General features: G+C 35.1%; 1 protein-coding gene across 2 annotated transcripts in view; it reads left to right on the top strand.

Annotated features, from left to right (window-relative positions):
* Window positions 1-14,060, top strand: part of LOC119633258 (tyrosine-protein kinase Btk29A) — a 186,521-nt gene that overhangs the window by 71,917 nt on the left and 100,544 nt on the right. For both annotated transcript variants that reach the window (XM_038026707.1, XM_038026708.1), the window contains exons 3-5: window positions 243-338; window positions 438-570; window positions 10,528-10,674. In XM_038026707.1, the coding sequence (XP_037882635.1) occupies window positions 243-338; window positions 438-570; window positions 10,528-10,674 (376 nt within the window). The remainder of the gene's footprint in view (window positions 1-242; window positions 339-437; window positions 571-10,527; window positions 10,675-14,060) is intronic.

Below are 14,060 nucleotides of genomic sequence, written 5' to 3' on the forward strand. Positions count from 1 at the left end.
TTGGTGGTTAAGTGCAAAAAATTGGGAAACATTGTGTTGGCCTTTTTTTAAAACTATTATTAAAGCGCTTGTAAAACATGACGTATAAAATAATTGACTAACTGTTGCTGTGTATTTAAAATTTGCTTAAGCACGTATCAAATTTAAGTTGCATTTTTGATAAAAACTACAACCATTTACCTTTTGTCTTTTTCATTATTAACCTAAACTAAAAAAGGAAAAAAATTATTTTTATATTTTAGCGTCGTCGCGAACGTGGTCGTATACCCGTTAAAGGCGTCAGACTCGTTGAAACTGCCACAGTGAACGGTGAAGGAGGTGATCCTTTTGCACCGGATGTAAGTATCGTTTTACTTCTTTACATTATTCATCGTAGCTATTATCATCGAAAAAGTTTCAAGTTTCTTAGCTTTTCTCTCCTCTCGCTTACTTTGCAGGGCTATCCTTTTCAAGTAGGCTATTGTGAGTCAAGTGATGATCAATCTCAACGTACTGTTCCTCAATATACATTGTATTTAGTGGCAAATACTGAAAAAGAACGTTCGGATTGGATATATGCGATAAGGCAAGGTATGTCGAAATTATATTGCTTTCATGTTTTGTAGCATACATCTGTAAGCGTAGACAACATTGGACTTTTCTTCTGTAGGTCGCCTGTGTATCCGGCGATTGCGACGGTTTGTTCGACCTGCATGTTGGCGACTTGCAATTCTTCCAATTTGTTTTGAGCTGTAGTCGCCATTGTCTCTTATGATCCCATGCGCAGCTTAAAGGTGTCGCTACCGTCGACTCCACACTAAACGCTCGATTTTTATAAAGCAAAAAATTCACTGCGTTAATGAAAACGGTTTTGTAATGCAAATTTTGCATGACGTGAATTAGGGACCAGCGTTGAAGTTAGTTTGGATGCAACGGTAATTTGTCTTAAAACGCTTTGTAGGTTAGGAAGGGCAAGGGGAACCTTATACGTTTGCAAAAGGCGTTTTAAACTTATTATCTTTGCTCACAACAGCGTGTAATCAATAAATTTGGATCTTCATCGAAGTCTCTCTGTCTTCACCGCCCATACTTCTCTGTCCTGCAAGTGGCCCTTATAAAGTATAAATTTTAACACTAAAACCAGCTTATGTTATATTGACGTAGGCGAGTCGTTAACTGAACACTAGGTTGTCAAGAGGATTCAAAGCAAACACTGCTAAGTGTAATTCGAATAACCAAGCGAAAATTAGAAGTGCCCATGAAAATATCTTATAGTTAGTTATATAAGTAATAAGACCTTGCATGTGTTTTGATCGGCGATATCTATTGCTCAAAATGATATTGCTTTACGAAGTATCAACGTGCAAAACGATTCAATTCCATGATTTTCAACTTTCTTTACATAAAATAACAATTTTCCATTTAGTACTATTGAGTTGTTCATTGTGTACAGGTGCTAATCACGGAACACTCGAAATTGCATTTTCGACATTCATTATTTTTGTTGTTTGACTCGAAGAAATCTGTTTTGGCTGCAACGGTCTAAAAACGGTGAGTTTGTTGACCGTTGAGACAGACCTGGAGGACCAAAGAAGTTTGACGACAATCAACTGCAAGACTTATTGGAGGAAAACCCTGCTCAAATTCTCGAAGCACATTCGAAAAGATTAGTAGGTGATGAATGAACTGCTTCTACACGTTTACATGCGATGGGAAAAGTTCCAAAAGAGGAAAAATGGCTACCACACGAATCGACCGAAAATTCTGTATCGATCCGTCTGACATCGCGGTTTCATTGCTTGTCAGGCGAAAAAAAGAAAAGTTTTCCGTGGTGTATTGTAACTGGCGTTGAAAAGTGAATCTACTACGACAATCCCAAGGGCAAAAAGTCACGGATAAGTCAAGTTTGTTTTACCACATCCGCCTTACATCCCTGATCTTGCCCCCGCAGCAGCCTACCACCTTTTCTGTTACTTACAAAACTTTTTGAGTTGAAATGCCTTCAGTTCTGAAAAGCAAGTTAGTCAGGCTGTCGAAAATTTCTTTCAATCCAAACCAACCACATTTTACAAAGATGGAATTGATAAAAAGCCAGGAAGATGGAAGAACGTCATACATAATAGTGGCGAATACATAATAAATTAATATAATTTTGTTATTCAAGGAAAGCAAAATAAATGCCTGATAAAAAAACGGATGTTACTTGTGACTCAATCTAACATTTCGTCTGTTTATTTACTTACTTTTCCTTCTCTCCTTTGCATGAGAATATTATTATAATAGGTGCTTGCATTAATTTTGACAATTTTTTCACTTGAGAAAAATTGCCTCAACATATATTAATCGAAAGATTTTCTATCGTTTTCTACAACTTTTAACCATCTCTTTGGCAACATGGCGATAGCGTGTTGAAAGAACTTATACAGCTTTGACAGCGATCCTATCGTCGACGCATTTTCGCACTTCTTCAATTTTGCCGCATCGATCTGAACAAGTGGTATTCAGAAGACGTCATTTCTGGTGAGTACGCTGGTTGTGGCGAAACTTCTTACTCTAAATGCAACAGTGTATTCTTGACAATTCTTGCAACAAGTGTTCAAAATGGCTTTTCCAGTCAATTCTTGTGCTGGTAATTTTAGTTGCTATTGCTGGTCTTTTTCGCATTAATTCATTTGCTTCGTTGCTACACATCTGCAGTAACAGTTTTATTAGGTTTTAGTAGCTGGTAATACAGTACACCTTGCTGGCTCCACCATATGCACAGCAAAACATTATTGCCATGAACATTCTATTTCGGTGCCCATATGGATGGCTGTCCTGGACTAACCCATAACTTTTGGTGCTTGGCATTGTCGTCATATCAAGTTTTCATTTCGGGTCGCACTACGGCAAGCAACGAAACCAAATGGAAGTAATGAATATCAAAAATGCATTATGAGCATTCCGTGATTAGCGTCTGTGTACGCTGAACAACTCAATTATACTAAATGTGCAACTGTTTTTTTAGGTAAAGGAAAGTCAAAATCATCGAATTTATTTCGCATTACTTCAATTTTACCTGTCGCTGCTCAAAATTGATGCAAGCCGACGGCACCACAGATATTGCGTTGTAATAATGCAGCGAATGCAGCGAGAAGGCTAACTTGATATAAAAGTAATCGAATACCATTAACTCAAAAAGCAATCCTATCGTTCTTGTATTTCATGATGTACCATAGCTCGGTGACGAAAACAGTAGACCAGCTGCTGGATTGTGAAACAAAAATATCAAAAATCCATAAAAGTTTATCTTCAGGTCTTGAATTGGGTTGAGGAAAGCTTTATTTTATATGATAATGAAGTACAAGTGCACAGTTTAATCTCTACCGGATGAGCATTGAATTTCTTTCAACTAGATTAGAAGTCCTTCGCAATGTCCTTATGCCTGTAGAAGACAGGATTATGTATAAAATATTGTAGCAGTGCTCTGGAATATTAATGACGACTCCAAATTCATCATTTATCATTCTCAGGAACATGGAGTTCCTGTCTCTAATTTATTTTTAAGCAGGGCACATGAAGGCATGAATTTGGAGAAAAAATCCAGATGTTGAAGCTCGGGGAGAAGTCCCTTCAATAAAACACTTTAGAACAAGATTTAATTATCCTTCTTTTTATTGTAGTATGAGTAACCACTCAGGAAATGCCACCGTGTTCGAAAGAATTGGAGAAGAGGGAAGGAGAGAAATAGCGAGTGAGCGCAGCCTGGGAGACCAAACCGATGAAAAGACACGCGAATTGCGTCCACTGCAATTACAGTGACTAACGTAACTCGCGCACAACACACCAACAACTGGCCTCTATTTTCAAAAGCAAAAGAAGGACGATTCTGCGCATTGTTCATAAATTACAACAAATACTACGACAAAAATTTCATCCTTTATTCTCAGAAAGATCTGCCGATATCGATGTTTTATTTCTTGTTATTCTGTTTTTGTATTTGTCTTTAAGATAAAGGCGGTTGATAAAGGAGGTATCGGCTCAACCGCATACAATTTTCTCACTTGTTTAGTATAATTTCTTGCAGTTTAGTAGGTAACCTTGTTAATTTTGCAATAAAAAATGTTATTTTGGAAATTTCAAATTTGGTTCAAATGTCGGCTCTAGCCTTTATGTTGAGTTCGCATTTATATTAATTTGATTATCCAATAACTATCTTTTCCAATTTTTTGTTTAGGTGGTTTTCTCAAGAAATGCTAAAGAAAGAAATTTTTGTTATAACAAAACGTGCTAATGACTCAATTTACTCAATCAATAAACGGTACTTGTCTTTGTGGTAACACCTCATCAGTCATTCACACAATTTGTTCATTTTCAATTCAGTTCATTTACGGAAATATTATTGAAAATACTGTTTAATAATACAATGCATTTTTTAGGTTATATTGCGGTTTTCTTGCTTTTCCTTAAGTAAATTTTGTGGTAATAAATTGAATTAAGTTGAAGGTGAAAATTAGTTAACTTTGCCAAGCCCAACGTGAAGTTATTTGCGTGCTTGATATGCTCTCTGTATAGATCTTTGTGGTCATTCATTTATTTATTTGTTTGTTTTTTTGCACATGAAAACTCTTAAGCTTCAACCTTCAATTATAAATTTATTTAATTTTTTTTTTGTTTTTTTACCTTTTTCATCAACATTTTCGACTAAACTCATTGCCGCTTTTCTTGTATCTTACTGAAAATGATCTTATGACACGAATGAAGAAAGACGAAAAACTGTAGAAAATAAATTCAAAACTTTTTTTTTAAGGTTCGTTAACCCATATCTATATTTGATTTTTATAGATGTATGTATATATGTATGTCAGCAATTGCCTAGTTGAATTTAATTTACTTAAAGCATTTATATCTGGCACAAGTTGGCAAGGCTGCGGTTACCTCGCTTGTATATTCAAAATTATGAATTTACTATTTGGTGATTAAGATAAGTACAACTCGACGGAATCTAATAAAATACAAGAATTTTATACAAGAATTACTGGCAAGTAGCCCTTGTTATATAAATTTCTATGCAACAAAGTTCTTCTTCACCAAATTTTCGAAGCTTTTCCCGAAGGTAAATGTCTTTGCTTAAATAGATGATTACAGAGTGGGTAACTGTTTCGTCAAAAAGTCAGCTACTATGTCATTTGTCTCGCAATATTTTATCTCAACTTTGTTGTTATTGATAACTTCAGGAATGCGAAGGTACTTAATGTCCATCTGCTTGTTGCGGTTGCAAAGCGTAAATCCTGTTTGGTTATCTACATTCAATACTAAAGTGTTCCCCCATCGTTTTTTTGAAATTTAGCTAACAGCCTACGTAGGTAAATCGTAGCCTTTTTTGCTAGAATTAGCCATCACTAAAGGGCATAACCATATATCTATATTTCGTCACCAGAGCGATGCTCATGTGACGGTTCTTTAGGTCTAAATTTCGCACTTTTGAAATAAACTTAGCTCCCACATCTTTCGTGTTGGAAACATCCGAACAAATTGCATGAAATGAGCCATCAATACGCTGATGTCATCAACAACTTCTGTAATCGTGATAGGATGATTCTACGTAGCAAATCGGGAGCATTTAATTTTTCGCACAAAATTTAATACGGCCTTTTTTTCGATAGCAAAAAGTCTCCAAGCACATCAAAACTAACGTCTAACTTTTATATCTGTCAAAAACAAACTAAAAATGATAATTATGCCAACATAAGAACATTTTTTTTTTTTTTTTGAAAGTATCTCGTAAATTTAGCCTCAAGGCTGCTTACAGTTACAATTTCTGCTTCTCTGATTCGCAAAAAATAAGGCGATTTGCAAAGTAATATAAAAGTTCTCTACAATACTTTGTGCCAAATTGGGTATTGCATCTACAAATGACGCTGCAATATATAAAGAGTAATGCTATAACGTTTAAAAAAATTTATATTAGTGAAATGCCCACACTTCAGTGTAATTCTATACAGAGTTGACCCAAATCTATGGAGCGGCGTCAATGATGCCCAGCTTTTGCTTTAGGAATAAAAGCAATCATGCCAATCGTAAACAAAAAACATATGTTTTGCGAAAGTGAAACCAAAGCACCAACTCTTTATGAATTCTAGACTACTTTTGTCGAGTTCTTTATTCGAACTTTACGCAGAGAGCAGGAATAGGTCATTGCGACCTCATTTATGTAGGTTTCAAATTTAGTTCTTGACGATGGGGACGCTGATGATAAGCAGATGAGCTCCGGATTGAAATTAATACAAGTTCCAGCAAATAATTTGTGTATAGATTTCCTAAATTTGTAAAGAGAACCTACGTGCCTTTTTTTCAAAATGAGTTGAATAATTAACGTAAATTCACAAAAGACGGATGTTATTGTATTATTGTACCAATTTTTCTCAACAAATTCACAAGTGAAAAAATGATCAGAATACATGCAAGCACCTAACATATTAGGGCGTACAGAAATTCTTCGCTGCGGAATGGCATTGAAGCTTATGTATCGGGCAGCACTCACTTGACTTGTCTTAAACGAACATGTGCTTAAAAGGTGACTTTTCAGCCTACAATTTTGGTGAAGATAGTTTTCTAATCCATCGCTGATGTAACAGTTATATTGATTTGAAAATTCGTGAGAAATATGTTACGTGATGAAACATGCAAAAACATGTCGAAAATTTTGCGAAGGGTACGATGCAAATGCTGTGAATACACAAAGAGCTCAGGAGTGGTTTGCTCGATTCCGTTCCGGAAATTTCGATGTCGAAGATGCACCTCACTTTGGTTGAAAAGGTCAATGAAATTTTGCAACTCGTGGAGCAAGGCCGCGTAAACTGCCTGTGCTCAGGAGGCATAAACATAACGTAAGCATAAACCACATGACAGTTTGAAATCATATGAAAAGAGCAGGCTACAAGAAGGGGCTCTATCTCGGGGAAAATCGGCGAAAACTTTTTATATGACCCATTACTAAAGGTTTACGTGAACTTTTTTTAGAAACGTTTTTAACAACGCTTCCAATAATTGCCTTTGAATACGCTTAACGTTTTTGTCGTGTTGGTTTCATCGATTTAAAATGCAGTTTATAACATATTTTTTACTTCAAGTCGTTTGCTCTTGCATCCATTAATGTCTTTCTCCCTTTTTTGTTTGTGTTGTTTCACGTTCGGTTGAATTTTCATTTTGTGTAAAAACATTTCGCGTTTTTAATATTCCTTCTTTCTCCTTTTTTTCGCTTATTTGTTAAATAATTTTCGCTTTCGTTGCAGGATCGCCAGTCGTGTTGTTATTAATAAAAATCTTTATTAATTATTCTTAGCTGAGCTTAATCCAAGATTTTTATTTATATTTTTTTGACGTTCAATACACAAGACCATAGAAAAAGAAGAAAGAAAAAAAATGTGGTAGACGTACAACACCCAAAAATTAAAAAAAGTTTTATAGCGAAATATAAACAAGTAATCAAATAAAGAAATATACCAAAACTAACCTCCAACTTTACTAAGGCCCAGACAAAGAACTTCGTGTTCACAATGCGTCCTTTTTCTACAACGCAGCGAATCATTTGTTTGCTGACTAGCTAAGCATTTAAGACGAAGCAAATAATGTAAACAGATTTGGAACACCTTTTAATATACAATATATTTTAAGCTGTATGTAGGTTCTATGGAAGAAGAACATATACAAACAGGATTCTCTCTTGCAATTGATGACTTTAACCTTCTTAAGACATGAATTCAATTTGAAACCCATTCGACAGCTGGAGTCAGATGTAATATCGTTTGCATAAAAGTGAGTCAGCTTTAAAATGTCAATTCACCATTGCTCTGGAATTGGAGAAGACGTCCCACCTGGATTTTTCCAATTGCGCAAGGCCAATATCTTATCCAGCTTTGGCTAATTCGGGATCATGTCTCTATTGTAAAATAATTCCTTTCGCGTCTTTAACTGGGTGCATTGTTTTTCGTCACATGGGAGGTAGGACCGCTGTCTATTGCTTTAGCTTCTAGCTTAGTCTTCTATCAATATAATACATACTCGATTTGTTGCTGTAATGAATTTATTGCCAAGAAGTGCAATTTTTTGATTGCAATTTTCATATTTTATGAATATTTAACATCTAACATGCATTAATAAAGATTTAAATAAAAGTCTCTGTAGCTGCTAGCATAGAAAATGATGCGTGCTTTTCTTCTTTTGACGACCTTTGTTAGCGTGACTTCACTTTTGCCAGAAAGACAAACACTTACCAATCTTTTTGCAGTCAATATTCATCATTTTATCATCATTTTATCATCATTTATCATCATGCAGCATACGAACATTGTGTTCGTTCCATGCCTTCTGTAATACAATCATTTGAACTTGTCTCGTTTTCTTTCCATCAAAAACTTAAGTTTTAACTCAACCAATAAAAGCAAATGAATTCAATTAAATGAAATGATTTGTCACGAACTTCAATAGAGAAGACAAAGTTCTCAAAATCGGCTGGAAGATGTGGCCACAAAATAATCACCAGCAAGTTCATCATTCAACAAAAATTACTATTTCTATAAAATACAAAAATTAGTTATAGTGCGTCCTTATTTAAAAATACGACAGTCAATCGCGTTTTCAATACGGCACGTTTCCGTCTTTATTTCAGAAGACGTTAGGCATAATCTCCTGGAACGTCATTTCGGTATGCTAGACGATGCACTCAGAAGCTCAATTTCGGGGCAGTTGTCAGCAGATTCGAATTCTTATCGACGGTTAGCAAATTGACGCGAGTAAATCATCCCATTCCAAAAACTGTTGAGAATTGTCAGCTCTTCTCTGGCTTTGCTCGTCAGACAACAAGCTTTCACCGTGGCCCACTGATTCGTCGCTTTTTCTGCTTGTCGAGTTGACCTATCCACATATCTTTGTGTTTGACCTGCAAGTCGGAAATTTTGAAATATTTCGATGACGTTTGATACATTACCGTGTTTTTGTTGAAGGACGGGCGTGGAAAAAATCGCTAAGTCGTACTATTTCGGCGTATTAAATTTATGTGTAATTTTTTGAACCTTTTTCCGCATAACTGTTGCTACGCAAAGCAAATATCCATAGAGTAAATACGTCTGCCTTTTATTTTTTTTCAGGGTGAAAATTGAGAAATAATAACAATTTGAGATAAAAAGAACTCTACTACATTTGGATCACGTAGGTCAACTTTTTAAACTCCCTTTTAAGTAAGGGTTCTCATGAGCAATGAGCCTTTTTGGGAAGAAAGAAGGTTTATATGCTAATATTTAGTCCATGACGCTAATTTGACATGGTGCACAAGCCTTCCTATGAAAACAGCTTATTACTGTTGGTCTTTTGTTTATTAGAGAGACGAAGTTTTATATCGGCTGTTGCCGTCCTAGCTAAACTGATGGACGATTCTATTAACGCGGCGGCTTTATCAAAAGAGATAAATTTCACTGATAACAAGAAGATTTTCAACCCGTTTTAAATCTTTTGCGAAAATATAAGTGATGTTTATTAATTTTATTTATTAAAACAATAAACAAAAAGTCAATTTTACTTAATAAAAATGAACTTTGCATCTTTAAAAGTATCGCATGATTCGCAAATTAAACTGACTGCATATATTCCCTATTATAGCTTGTCAAGTTCTTGTACGTTCGCGTCAGTTAGGGTGTCCACTCTTAGCTCAGAACTATACCGGCGTCTAATGTGCCCCTATGCTAGAAGTGCACACGCACGTTTTTCTTTCTCTAATTTGTTTACTTATTCATTGGTTTTGCTTTCATGCTTTAGAGCCCCTGTGGGAAAAGGGATTATTAAGATGGGAAGGGTATATACAACACACACAAGGACGCCATTTATTATACCGAGCGATTCAGACCCATTTTCTGAATTGATTCAAACTTGTCTGTCCCTCTGTCCATCCTGTTTTCTTGTGTTGAACATACAGGCCGAAACTTTTGAAATATTTTGATGATAATTTAGTAAACAGACTTGCTTTGATCTAAGCACGAACTCTGTCGAAAATAGTTCGGTTCGAACCGCTGTTACGACTGCTGCGAATATAACACTTTGTTTCGGCAAGTCGCTATGTGAATAATTGTGGGACGGCGGGCATTGCGTTGCAAGGGTGTTTTCGCTTGTTTTTTATACTTTCTTCATATTTGTTACTCTATAAAGGTTAAATCATTAGGTTTATCCTAAAAATCTACATAATTGGGCTTTTAGCTGAATCTCATGTGCAAGTAATAAGTAAAAAACAAATTTAACTGACTGTATCCACAGATTGACCTAGCAACGGCTGACGCATATATTTCAATCTCTTCAAAAGATTATTATTATGGTTACTTTTATCATTGAAACGATTAAAAGCTTTATGAATAGTAGCTTAAGTACCTTTCTATACAAACGTATAAAGACGAGCTCACTCATTTCGAATATTTGTCACTTAAAGAAAGAGATATTCGATCTGTAATTAAAGTTTGGGAACAAACACTTTTGCCAGTACTTTATTTCTTGATAATTTACTCGTGTTCTTTTAATTTTCAGTTTGCGAAGACACAAATACACCGAAATCGTTTCGTTTTCACCCAGGTCTTTGGTCGGGTAAACGTTGGTCTTGTTGTAAAAGCATTAGCCGGGCAACATTTGGCTGTCAAGCGGCAACACATTGGCGTGAAACTAATAATAATCCAAGTAAGTGAAAGCATAACACGCGCGTGCAAATACAAAATTCTTAACTTCCGTCATTTAAACATCTCCCCTATTATTAACTTTAATAGATTTCCGACAAAAACAAAAAGAAATGAATAAAGAAAAATCTTAACGAGATCTTATTTTGTTTTTCCTTACATTTAAGCAAGCATTCAATAAAATCTAATTAACGCATACCCGTCCGCGACGGGCGAATTTCAATGAATAGCAATGGAGCAATGCTGTGACGGTGTTGCTGACGATTGTGTGCGTTCATTTGGAATGTGTTTTCTAAAAAGAATTTTTTTTTTTTTACGTTTTTTGCCATAAAACAGGAAATGCGTGCAATATATCACTCAAATAATGTTGTATGTTGCGTTGCTCTTTACAACAACAGAAAGCGATAATAAAAATAATATTAGTATCACCTTCGTAGTCGTTATTATCATCATTATCATCATCATCATCATTATTTGTTGCTGTCTTGAATTATTGGTTACGGTTTTTGTTTAACAGCAGGAACAAAAACTTTTTAATATGCTTTCACGACCCCGCATTACCTTAAGCCTGAATCGTTGAATAGACAGTGAAAAATTTATTAATGCAACGAACATTTTTCTTAGCTTTCGACCTGTTCACGTTGCTTGCTTTAGCGTTCATTTGTTTCGTTTGTTGTTTCTTCATCGTTTCTTAGGCCAAGAGCATTCCAAATGCACTTTTTCAAATTTTCCATTTAACATCCTATATATATATATATATATATATATATTGCATTGCATTCTTAAACAGTAGCTAAACAATGTCTTTCACGTCTTGGATGTTTGTCAGTGCATTTGCCGTAAACTCTACTTTAACTGCACATATATCACTTTGGTCATGCTAGTCACAGTCATCAATATTTTGAGAAGAGCTCATGCAGCCGACATATTACTCACATCGGCATGGAATTGGGGTGACCACGAAATGCAAGACATGCAAGACATGCCGTGAATAACCCCTACACACATATATTCCTTTCAAGTTTCATTTACATGCTAATGTTTCAATTCTATATGATTCATAAAATTGAAAAAGTTTTCTCACAAACTCATTTTGTCTTTTCTTTAATTATTTACATTTTATGTATGTAAAGGGGTGAGCCAAAATGTGCTTAGATTTTAATTTTGTTTATTCTTTTTTTTTTTTCTAAAAGATGTTATTTTACTCAAGCCATACGAGTAAGTCTTTGCTGGTTTTCTAGAAAAATTCGACGTTTTTTTGTCATGAAAAGATGGCATGAGATATTTTATCCAATTCATCAACAGTCCATTCGTAATTACCGTTTCCCTCATTTTATAATTCGAAGATGAAATGCGTAAAGAAAGAGCAATGGGTTTCTTATGGCCACCAAGAAAAGATTTCAGTTTTTAGCCAACGTGAGAGGAGTCGAAGCCCTGCTGAACAATTGAAGGCAGTGCTAATCAGAATACAACACAGTTCTGTTACATTGACTTGCTCTTGACGAGTGTGTTTTGCCATAAGAAACCGAACGTCATCTTGCCGAAAAGCCACGACATCACAACGTTTGCGTCAGTTATGACAACAACAGGTGGCTTTTACTACTGATAGCTTTGTCCGACTGAAACAATCCATAATATAATGAGCACAGATGACACACCAATTGGATCACCAAGGACATGCGGCTCTATTCTCGATATTAATGATTCCCCTACGTTGAATCATATTTGAACTCTGAATATCGTAAAGTATCCGGCATAATTCAGTAGCATCGTCCTTGAGATTAAACTGAAATGGTAATATTTCACGTAAATGGTATTGTTTACTACAGAGTTCGGCTTATTCCACACTTCAGAAAATTCTATATAAACAACTTAATATACTTAATATACATTTTCAGCTGGAAAAGTTGTAGTTTTCTTCGATTTCGTTCTATATGCGACTAAAATATTAGACAAAATTGTTACATGAAGACTATATATTATAAAACGTCTGAACTTGTGATAGCATTTTTTAATACCCATTCACACAGCTGCCAACACAAGCAGATACCACATATTGATCAAAAATCGTCTTTGAGATTCTCAAAGGCTTCTTTTACTGCTGACTTAAGCTTAACACCTGAAATGATGCCAAACAAAAAATCAAAGCAAAAAGTCAAGTCGCTTGATTTCAATTCATTGCACAAAATGACGTCATCGATAAATTATTTTGGCAATCACTGCAGTGTGGTTTGCCACAGCATTTAACGATATACATGTCACTGACGTTAGGCTATCAATTATTTGAGGCCTTTAGCTCAATTTGTCACACCATCGATAATATTTTCTCATAAACGTATGCAACATAATCTTTGAATTTCTTTTTATGTTAATTTTTTACATCAACAAAACACTAAAAACAACAAGTTGTTACTTAATCAAGTCTTCTTGCGCGTTTCGCATCCATTTTGTACATTTCTTCATAACAAGTAGCACGCAGTGGAAATTTAATGCTAAATTTTAAATGAACTGTTAAAACGTGTCAATGATGCGTAACAGTTACGCCTAAGTTCTCGTTGCAATGCGATAAGCATTTCTATCAAAGACTACAAATTGTATCATAAGTTTCTGGGATTTGTGCTTTACACATATTCAACCGCTTAGATGAAGAAAGCCTTTTGTAAAAACTTTTACAACTTTTTTCTTTTTCGAAATTAATGGACATTTTTACGAGACAGCACTAGCAGCGCAGCGCAATAATTATGCGCAGACGTCTGAGATGGAATCACATTCGCCTTTGATTCCAACTGCATACTTTCTTCCTGTTACGAAGTTTGTCAGTTGAATATCTTTGCGCAATATCAAAGCAAATGTTTCGAAAATAACAATGAAAAATGCAGTTCTTTGTCGAAACCGAGTCGCAGTTTGGTTTAACAATTTTCTAATATCATCTGAATGTAGTATAATTTTTATTAAGGCGTAATATGACCTTGTGTAAAGCCGGCCGCAGAATTCGTAAATTTTAATTGATGCTCACTAAAGAATTGCATTTTACGGCTGCACTTGAAATTTCAAGAAAATATTATAATAAGTGTAGAACCGTTATAGTTGATTCGAAAAAGTCGATTTTGATACCCTACACAAGTTTTAATGCATAGTATATTAAATGAGTGCGGAGATGTTTAATGACCAGAGAGGCTTAAGATGTCTAGATTTTATTTTATTTATGTCTTTCCGTCTGTCTGTTTGTTCATGTGCTTTTGTTACGCTATTGTGAAGAGTGGACGTGCTTTGGCCCAAGACTACACCCCATTTAAAATGGATTTGATCGGAGCATCTTTAGGTCCATTTTTCAAAAACAAATTCAATGCAATATTCAAAGTTTCTCGACAAAAGTCACTGGCTCCACAT

This window comes from Glossina fuscipes, unplaced genomic scaffold, assembly GCF_014805625.2.
Source record: "Glossina fuscipes isolate IAEA_lab_2018 unplaced genomic scaffold, Yale_Gfus_2 2, whole genome shotgun sequence".
Classification (NCBI taxonomy): domain Eukaryota; kingdom Metazoa; phylum Arthropoda; class Insecta; order Diptera; family Glossinidae; genus Glossina; species Glossina fuscipes.